The 10,551-nt window shown below is 33.7% G+C and overlaps 1 protein-coding gene across 2 annotated transcripts in view; it reads left to right on the top strand.

Annotated features, from left to right (window-relative positions):
• Positions 1–35: 35 nt before the first annotated feature.
• Positions 36–10,551, top strand: part of mmut (methylmalonyl CoA mutase) — a 32,520-nt gene continuing 22,004 nt past the window's right edge. Inside the window, exons 1-7 of one of the 2 annotated variants that reach the window (XM_067383212.1) lie at positions 36–144; positions 669–1,122; positions 2,959–3,326; positions 3,800–3,957; positions 5,520–5,691; positions 5,996–6,244; positions 7,539–7,650. In XM_067383212.1, coding sequence (XP_067239313.1) covers positions 717–1,122; positions 2,959–3,326; positions 3,800–3,957; positions 5,520–5,691; positions 5,996–6,244; positions 7,539–7,650 — 1,465 coding nt within the window. In that variant the 5' untranslated portion in view covers positions 36–144; positions 669–716. Of the gene's footprint in view, positions 145–172; positions 298–668; positions 1,123–2,958; positions 3,327–3,799; positions 3,958–5,519; positions 5,692–5,995; positions 6,245–7,538; positions 7,651–10,551 lie in introns of those variants that run through there. The other variant, XM_067383213.1, reaches the window with a different exon arrangement.

Below are 10,551 nucleotides of genomic sequence, written 5' to 3'. Positions count from 1 at the left end.
TCCGTGAAGATATATACTGCACATCCGGGTCAGAGCCGATGCTGATTGGCTGATTCTTGTTTGTTGTTAAATGTGATTGGCTGGAGCGCAGTACGCCTGTCAGCGTGTGTCGTCGCCAGTGTCTGGTAAATAGAAGAACGCAAGGTCAGATAGCTTTTGATTTGCTCTTTTAGGTTTTGTTTTAAAACATTTTGATGTCACCGCTTGTATTTAAGTGTTATTTTGTCGAGCACTGTCCTAGATTATCAGTTATTGTCAGTATGCAAAGGCTCTAAACTGGATAATCTAAATAGGCCTGTGAGTTTGCAAACTTTAATGGGTAACGTAAAAAGTGAATGATGGTCAGTGATGTATGCGGTCTTAAATGTGACATTTACTAATATATTTTGATTAATGGTAATATAAATGTCACGTAATATAAATGTTATAGTATAATAGGCAGGTACTGTTTGATGACATGTTTGCTAGTGGAGGCTTTACAAGGTATTTTTAGTCATAACAGTCGTAACATTGTGTGGGTGACTTTCAGTATTCTGTATCAAATCTTTTGCTTTCTCTTTGTAAATACATGCTAATCACTATACTTATTTATATATGCACACAAATACTAACACACATAATAATAACGAGTTTTAATGAGTCTGTTTCTTTTATGTCTTTTTTATCAGATACCCATGAGTAACTAAACTCACTCTCATATACCCAATGCACACAACATGTTGACCGCACAGAAGGCATGCGTGTCTTTGACAGCCAGACGACTGCTGAGAGCGTCTGTATCCTCGACCCTTGACCCCCAGCGCCACCCCAGACAGTTCCGTACCGCCGCTCCACACCGAGATGAAGTGAAGATCCATGAGGGCTGGGCTGCCCTGGCCAGGAAGCAGCTGAAAGGGAAAAACCCAGAGGATCTAATCTGGAAGACCCCAGAGGGCATCTCTATTAAACCTGTATACACTCAGACGGACACGTCCGCGGTGGAAGATGAGCTGCCCGGAGTCTTCCCGTTCACCCGAGGGCCGTACCCCACCATGTACACCTACCGACCCTGGACCATCAGGCAATATGCTGGCTTCAGCACTGTAGAGGAAAGCAACAAGTTTTACAGGGATAATATTAAAGGTATGACATCACAATATTAAAGGGTTAGTTCATGCAAAAATGAAAATTCTGTCATTGTTTACTCGTCCTCGTGTTGTTCCAAACCTGTAAGACTTTTGTTCATCGACCTCGAAACACAAATGAAGATATTTTTAAAGAAATCTGAGAGATTTTTGTCCCTCCATTGACAGCTACGCAACTGACACTTTGATGCTTCAAAAAGTTCATAAAGAGATCGTAAAATGAATCCATATGTATTGAGTGGTTTAGTCCAAATTTTCTGAAGAGACTTGATCTCTTTATATGATGAACAGATTGAATTTAGGCTTTTATCCACATATAAACAATCAGATACCAATGACGCAATCATCTGGATCAACATGTACAATCCCAAATTTCTATATATCCTAATTATTGTTAATGTAATTCATTTTTCCAGGAGCTCATTGCTTCTACCTTCAGTTAAACTGCTGACAGTGATTGTAAATTAACTGCATAAATTATTACATTATTTGCTAACTGCATTCTTTAAATTGTAATGCTGACATGCATTCTCTGTAAAGCTGCTTTGAAATGATATGTATCGTGAAAAGCGCTATACAAATAAATGCAAATTGAACTGAATTGAGAACTAATGAGGTTCATTCTTGTTATACAGGTTCAGTTGAGCTTCTGTTTATGTTCGCTTAAACTTTTTGAAGAGGGCCAGAAATCTCTACAATTTCATTAAAAAGATCTTTATTTGTGTTCTGAAAATGAACGAATGTCTTGCGGGTTTTGAACGACATGAGGGTGAGTAATTCATGACAGAATTTTCAAAACTACATCAGTTCACTCACATGAGCAATCTAGTTAAAGGGTTAGTTCACCCAAAAATTCTGTCATTTATTACTCGCCCTCATATTGTTCTACACCCGTAAGACCGTCGTTCATCTTTGGAACACAAATTAAGATATTTTAGTTGAAATCCGATGGCTCCGTGAGGCCTCCATAGGGAACAATGACACTTCCTCTCTCAAGATCCATAAAGGTACTAAAAACATATTTAAATCAGTTCATGTGAGTACAGTGGTTCAATATTAATATTATAAAGCGTTGAGAATATTTTTGGTGCACCACAAAAAAAACAAAATAACGACTTATTTATTGATGGCCGATTTCAAAACACTGCTTCAGGAAGCATCGGATCATAAATGAATCAGTGTATCGAATCTTCTGTTCGGAGCCCCAAAGTCACGTGATTTCAGCCGTTGGCAGTTTGACACGCGATATGAATCATGATTCACAGTGATTCATTTGAGCTTTTAAATCGGCCATCACTATATAAGTCGTTATTTAGTTTTTTTGTGGCGCACCAAAAATATTCTTGTCGCTTTATAATATTAATATTGAACCACTGTACTCGCATGAACTGATTTAAATATGTTTTTAGTACCTTTTATAGATCTTGACAGAGGAAATGTCATTACTGGCTATTCAGGCCTCACGGAGCCATCGGATTTCAACTAAAATATCTTAATTTGTGTTCTGAAGATTAACGAAGGTCTTACGGGTGTGGAACGACATGAGGGTGAGTAATAAATGACAGAATTTACATTTTTGGGTAAACTAACCCTTTAAATATATTAATATTAAATATGGTAAACGGAAGCTCAGCAGTACCATCCTCATTTGTGTTTTTAAAGATGAACAAAATTTGTATGGGTTTGGAACGACATGAGGGTGAGTAAATGATGACAGAATTTTCATTTTTGGGTGAACTAACCCTTTAACTTAAAATCACAGGTGGACTTCAAATTAATATTTTACGTTAAAGGGGTTTAGTTGATAAAAAAATTATAAAAATTCCCTTTGCAGCGGGTCAGCAGGGCCTCTCTGTGGCCTTTGACCTTCCGACGCACAGAGGTTATGACTCGGACAATCCCAGAGTTCATGGTGACGTGGGAATGGCAGGGGTCGCTATCGACACCGTAGAGGACACCAAACTGCTGTTTGACGGCATCCCGCTGGAGAGGATGTCGGTATCCATGACAATGAACGGAGCCGTCATTCCCATTCTTGCCATGTTCATCGTGACCGGAGAAGAGCAAGGTGTGCCCAAGGAGAAGCTGACCGGCACAATCCAGAACGACATTCTCAAAGAGTTCATGGTGCGAAACACCTACATTTTCCCGCCAGAGCCATCTATGCATGCCATCGCTGATATCTTCGCATACACTTCAAAGGTACGGCTTGTGTGACATGACTTTTATGTCATTCTCAGTCTCTCTCTCTCTCTCTTTTTTTACAGTCCAGAGATAATTAAAATTCCCCATATTTATTTTTATTTTTCTTCCACACAATTTTCTATAATAGCTTCTTTTTTGTGTATGAACTTTTAAAACTACTTTTTTTTTTACAAACATACATTTAAGAAGATTAGGGTTTTTTTTCCCATTGTCTTATTTTAATAGAATGTTCAGCATTTAAAATCCAACTGATAGTGATCTTGTCATTGTAATATTTACATTTTGAATTGTGATTGAATTCTTAAAAAAAAAAAAAATCTGAAACCCTGTTTATTATCTGACCAGACACGCTTTATTTTGTGATATTTTGTGATCCTTTGTGATCCTAGCATATGTAGTCTTTGTTGAATCAATATTCAGAGGTATCTCTCCTCTGCACCTTATAACACATTCAATTTTTATTCTTACAGAATATGCCCAAGTTTAATTCCATTTCCATCAGTGGATACCACATACAGGAAGCTGGCGCTGATGCCATCCTGGAGTTGGCTTACACTATTGCCAATGGGCTGGAGTACTGCAGGACCGGACTAAAGGCTGGACTCACCATTGATGAGTTCGCTCCCAGGTTAACTCTGAGATTCATTTCCTTTCGTCTCTCTACAATTCTACAATTATTATTATTATTAAAAATAATAGTAAAATAAAATAATAATAAATACATGTTAAATAATAAATTACACAATGCTTATTAAATAATAATGATGATAATGATAATAAAATAACTGATACATAATAATAATAATAATAATAATATAATTAATTATTAATTACAAGTATTAAATGGTATTGATTGTATACATTATTATTATTAATAATAAACATGTTAAATGATATATTACATAAAGCATATTAAATAAAAAATAAAAAGATAAAAAATTAATAATAATAAAATATATTATTATTATATAATCATAATAATAGTAATAATATTAGAAATACATATAATTAATCTATCTGTTTCTTTAATACAGTTTTAATTGATACATTTTTATTAATTAATAAAATGTATCAAGTTGATTGTATAAATATTGTTGTTATTATTATTGCTGATAGTATAAATGAATACATTATTTCTAATTAATCCCATTACCATACATTTTATTAATGCATATTAAAGTATTAGTTCACCCAAAAATGAAAATGTTGTCATCATTTGCTCACCCTTTTGTTGTTCCAAACCTGTATGAGTTTCTTTCTTCAGTTGAACACAAAAGAAGATATTTTGGAGAATGTTGGAAAAAAAAACAGTTGACGGCACCCATTGACTTCCATGGAATTTTTTTTTCCTACTATGGAAGTCAATGGGTACCGCCAATTGTCTGGTTGCCAGCTTTCTTTAAAATATCTTCTTTTGTGTTCAACTGAAGAAATAAACTCATACAGGTTTGGAACAACTTGAGGGTGAGTATAAAATGACAACATTTTCACTTTTAAAGGGTTTGTTCAGCCAAAATGTTTGTCATTAATTACTCACTCTCATGTCGTTCCACACCCTTAAGATCCCCCCAAAAAAGATATTTCTGATGAAATCCGAGAGCTCTCTGACTCCTCTATAGACAGCAATTTAACAACTACTTTCAAGGCCCAGAAAGGTACTTAAGGTGCTCATAACAGCCTCAGTCAATACTGAGCCAGCGTTCTGACGTAGAACCTGGAAGCGCTAAACAGCACTGGAAAATGACACAGAAGAGAAGATATTGTTGAATAAATTCATTACTTTTGTTTTGTTTTTGCACCCAAAAAGTTTTCATGTCGCTTCATAACATTAAGGTTGAAACACTGCAGTCATTTTTTTTAACAATGTCTTTTGTACCATTTTGAAAGAGTTTTTGTTAAATTGCTGTCTGTGGACAAGTCAAATACTTCTCGGATTTCATCAAAAATATCTTAATTTGTGTTCTGAAGACGAATAAAGGTCTTACAGGTTTGGAAGGGTGAGTAATTAATGACAGAAATTGCATTTCTGGGTGAAATAACCCTTTAAGTAATAATTACATTATAGATTATAAAGATGATGATGATATAATAATAATAAATAATAGCGCAGTTGATATGTTTAGTTTTTTTAAAGGTTTTATATAGATTATGAAATACATGGACTATTATATTTGTGCATGATCTCTCTAGACTGTCATTCTTCTGGGGCATCGGCATGAATTTTTATATGGAAATAGCGAAGCTGAGAGCTGCACGGCGTCTGTGGGCGACACTCATCAAAGAGAAGTTCCAACCCAAGAACTCTAAATCCCTCCTGCTGAGAACTCACTGTCAGACATCTGGATGGTCCCTCACTGAGCAGGTACTGTGACCGCTGGCTCATTCACGGCTTCTGAACTGATTCTCTTGCTCTTTGAACGATTATGGACACCGGCTCATTAAATAAGCTGTGGAGCAGTAAAGCGTAATGGTGTTAAATCACATCTTTGACTGGACGTATGTGACAGTTTGTCATTTGTTTGTCTTCAATTTCTGTGATGTTGTGCTGGGTTGTTACACTTGGGTTGTTATTTGAAATATGATTGGTCAAAAATCCTGCTGTGTTTTTAAACATAAATTATGTTGTGATGGGTCTGATGATTAATTGAACCCCGTCTGTCCTTCAGGACCCTTACAACAATGTGATCCGTACCGTAATCGAAGCCATGGCTGCGGTATTTGGCGGCACACAGTCTCTGCACACTAACTCTTTTGACGAGGCTCTCGGTCTGCCCACGGTCAAGAGTGCCCGCATCGCCCGCAATACACAGATCATCATCCAGGAGGAGTCTGGCATCCCGAAGGTGGCTGACCCCTGGGGTGGGTCCTACATGATGGAGTCCCTCACCAATGATATGTACAACTCTGCGCTCAATGTTCGTACTAAAGAGAAGTGCTTATTTTGAATCTTTATTACCTTGATAAACCTTCTTTAATGTCTAACGTTGTGCATCATAATCAGTGGTGACAAGTGTATTTAATTATAATCTGTGTTAATGGATTTGCCCCCCTCATATGTCTGCATAATGAAAAATCGACTTGTTTTTACATAATATATCTAAATCTGTAATTACACACTTGATGCGTCTTAAAAAGCACATAATGAACACACACAGGATGTAGAAATATTGGCTGATACATATTTTTGTTATGGCTAACTAATATTATAAAGCCAGTATTATAAATATGTATAGTTATAATAATATTATTATTATTATTATTATAATACATGTTACATAAAGTAATATATATTAAATAATAATAATAATGTATTTACTAAAATAATAAAATTAAAAAAATTATAATTTGTTGAATGACTTAAATGGTAAATTTATTATTATTATTATACATGTTACATAAATTAATATATATTAAATAATAATAATAATAATAATAATAATAATATAATTACTAAAATAATACAATTCAAAATAAATAATTTGATGACTTAAATGGCAAATATAATATTATTATTATATGTTACATAAATTAATATATATTAAATAATAATAATAATATATAATTACTAAAATGATAAACTTCAAAATAAATAATTTGATGAATGACTTAAATGGCAAATATATTATACATGTTACATAAACTAATATTAAATTTTGTTAATATTTGTTAATATTTTAATATTTAGTATATAATAATATTAAGTAATGGTAGTAATATAATAAATAATTATAATGATGATAGAAATAAATATTAGTCTGTTTTATTAAAACAATATTTAATTATACATGAAGTAGAGCTGTTGTACAACGAGTACAGCTAAATTTAATTGCATTCATAATTGATTAAATAAATTAAATAAACATTCATTTTAAAACAATATGTATTGTATAAAGCACTATATATATATTGTATGAATATTGTTATCAGTAGTAGTACACCTACTGCAGAATTTCAAATTAATATAGTTACTACATATTTACTTAATAATAATAATAATACTCTTAATAATAATAATAATTTCATGACAGCCATATCAGTTATCTGTCACAAAAATAATTAAATGATTATAAATAATTTAAAAATAAGTCGTTGTTTAAAATAATCTGTTATTCCTATTTTGAGCACTCTGATTTATTGCTTAAGGGCTAGCAATATCTGTGATATTTGTGTATGCTTACATGAATTCTGTTCTCATTGTGTCCTGTTTAGTTCATCCGTGAGATTGAGGACATGGGAGGTATGGCTCGTGCCGTGGCTGAGGGGATTCCTAAATTGCGCATTGAGGAATGTGCTGCCCGCAGACAAGCTCGTATTGATTCAGGTACCAAAGCAAAACACTCATATACATATATGCCTGAATACATGATTACAGCCCAGGACTTGTAACTAAATTTGCCTATTAGCAAGTGGCCTCAGCCATTCAACTCATACAAGAAGGTTGCAATGAGTAAGCAATTGGAATACAAGCACACCTCAAATCTACTTGAATGGGATTCCACATTTTTAAACTCATCCAGCTATTTCACATGCAGATGCATCCTCTGTCAGAAAGACAATGGCCTCTTTTTTTTTTTTTTTTTAACTGGATGCCAGTTACATTTTCTCCAGTTAATTTCTCAACAACAGGCTTCTCATTCCTATACTGACTCTGCTTGATTAAAGCATCATCACTGCAGTAAGATAGGTTAGCGATGACCGTTACAGGAAGTGATTGATACACCTGATGATTGACTCTGAGAGGGGTTACTTCAACGGGAAAGGTTCTGGGATTTACAGAGAGGATTTGAGTTGATGTCTCCTCTTCTATAGCCATAAATAGATAAGAAGGCATTCACAGGTGAGTGGATGTTAAAGCAGATGTCACGCTAGAATCCTCTCGCCTGCTGTGGAGACATCAATCAATCAATCAGTCGAGCAAAAACTGGCTTTTCTAAACCAGACCACACATACTCTAAACGGCTTATGTCAATGCACTCTGTTGACAGATCGCTTTCAAAAGCACTGACATGCTTGCCATGATAAACCAGAAACGTCTGGGAAGGTTTTTGAATATAAAGTGTGTTTTGGGGTGGCATTTGTTCATTTTGAACTCAATAGCAGTAATACAACCTGTCCCAAAGGTAATGTGACTTGGTACAGTATTAGGGTTGTCAGTTTGACAGGCTCAGAAATTAGATTTCTGAAAAGGCATTGAAACACAATTGCCTGGAAATAATTTAAACGCTCAAGTCAAGCGGCAACTTTTAGCACTTTCATATTTTTCATTGAAAATTGAAAAAAAATGAAATTGAAAAATTAATGGACATCTCTGAAGTTAATACATATCAGAAATATGCTCCGCTTTGAAATATTTGCAATGGCTAAAAATTGTTCTCTGTATATTTATTTTTATATATTTTTAGATTAGATTTATTATATTATTTTTAAAAATATACTTTGTTTTACCCATATCCCTAGACTTTCAGTTTAGAAAAATACAAATTAGAAAAATATTAATTGGATTTTAAAGCTATTACTGTCTAGAAAAAGATAAAAACAATCATAAACTATATATATATATATATATATATATATATATATATATATATATATATATATATATATATATATATATATATATATATATATATATATATATATATATATATATATATATATATATATATACATATTTATATATTTATAATATATTTAGGGCTGCATGATTTATAGCATGATACAAAAAATAACATTTAACTTAAACGCAACATTTAATACATTTATTTAATGACAGTTGAACATCGTTCTGTGAGATGATGTGGCTTCTTACACAGAATAAGGCAGTCATGTGTTTATTAGTCATGTTTAATCAATCAAGGCGTTTCAATCTTCTGTTTATTCAGCTCCAGTGATATGATGAGTGTTATCTACTTCTGCGGCAGGGAAAATTAAGAATTTCTGAGCAAGAGCGCCCTCTGGCTTTCAGATGGAGAAACGTTTACCAATGATTGCAGAGCTGTACAGCTCTGACAAGCTGCGCATAAAACAATCTCAGCCTTTGTTAAATCGTGTGCAGTTTTTTTGTGATAAATTGTGCAGTCTTACACATATATATATATAATGCTTTTTTATATCAGTGTTTACACAAATTACTACTGTTCCTTTGTTGTTACGTAATTTCCAACATGCGATTTGTGAAGTCAAGTGTAAATCACTTATGAGCAAAAATTTTATTGTGCATGATTACACACAACAAAACCACTTATTTTGCCAAAATATGCAAAATGTGAAAATGTAGTTTAATTATGTGTGTTTTAAGTATGCATAAATATGCTAGCTATGAAATTATAATTAGAAAGAAAAGAAGTTTGCAATTTTATTCCAGGAATGATTAAAATTCCACCACAGTATGCTGTTAAATACATAATTTGAGATCTGAGTGAAATGACACTGAGCGTGATTCATAAGTTCATTATTTTCAGAGGAAAAAAAAGGACAAAAACAGCTGAATTCATGTAAATGGTTGGACATTAGTAGAAAAAATTGTGAACATTTTGTTTTGAATCTTGTGGCATCTGCTGTTTTTGAAGTGCATTTTTCTGACGTCAGTGGAGGTCTAGTGACAGATGGAACAAACATTTCTATACACAGATGTGCATAATGCTCTGATCAATACACATTGTTTGACACGTGAACCAGAGCTGCCGCTGCAGAGATATTAACATTGATTGGTTTTAATTGATCATGCTGTCTGTGTAGTGTAAATGTTTTTAAGTCAGAGATCTGAGATATTGACAATGCTATTGGCAGAAGTTGCGTGATGCATTAACTGAATCCCATTTCTCATTATGCTTTGCTGATTTATAAATACAGTGCCTCTAGGTGGCAGTCTTTGAACATGCATGACACATACTTGCAATAATCATCATTGCAAATGCCTACATGTTAAAATTGAAACACAAAAAAATTATTTTCATTTTCACATGCATGCTTCTATTTCAAATTCTGACGCTTGAAGTTTGATGTCTTTAACTGAATGTTGCTTCACATCAGGTAATGTTTTGCAAGTGGCTCTTTCTCCAAGGAATTATGCAGCACAGCTGGACATTTTAGTGGCTGTAGGCTAGCGCAAGCGATTATTCACCTAAAGAAATGCCACACAGTTATCGCTAAAGACTTCAGAAGCCACTCTTAACGCGTCCTGATGGACTCCTGGTGTACAGAAAGTCTGTAAATAATTGAT

This window comes from Chanodichthys erythropterus, chromosome 4 (assembly GCF_024489055.1).
Source record: "Chanodichthys erythropterus isolate Z2021 chromosome 4, ASM2448905v1, whole genome shotgun sequence".
Lineage (NCBI taxonomy): Eukaryota > Metazoa > Chordata > Actinopteri > Cypriniformes > Xenocyprididae > Chanodichthys > Chanodichthys erythropterus.
This window is presented reverse-complemented; position numbering and strand designations above follow the sequence as displayed.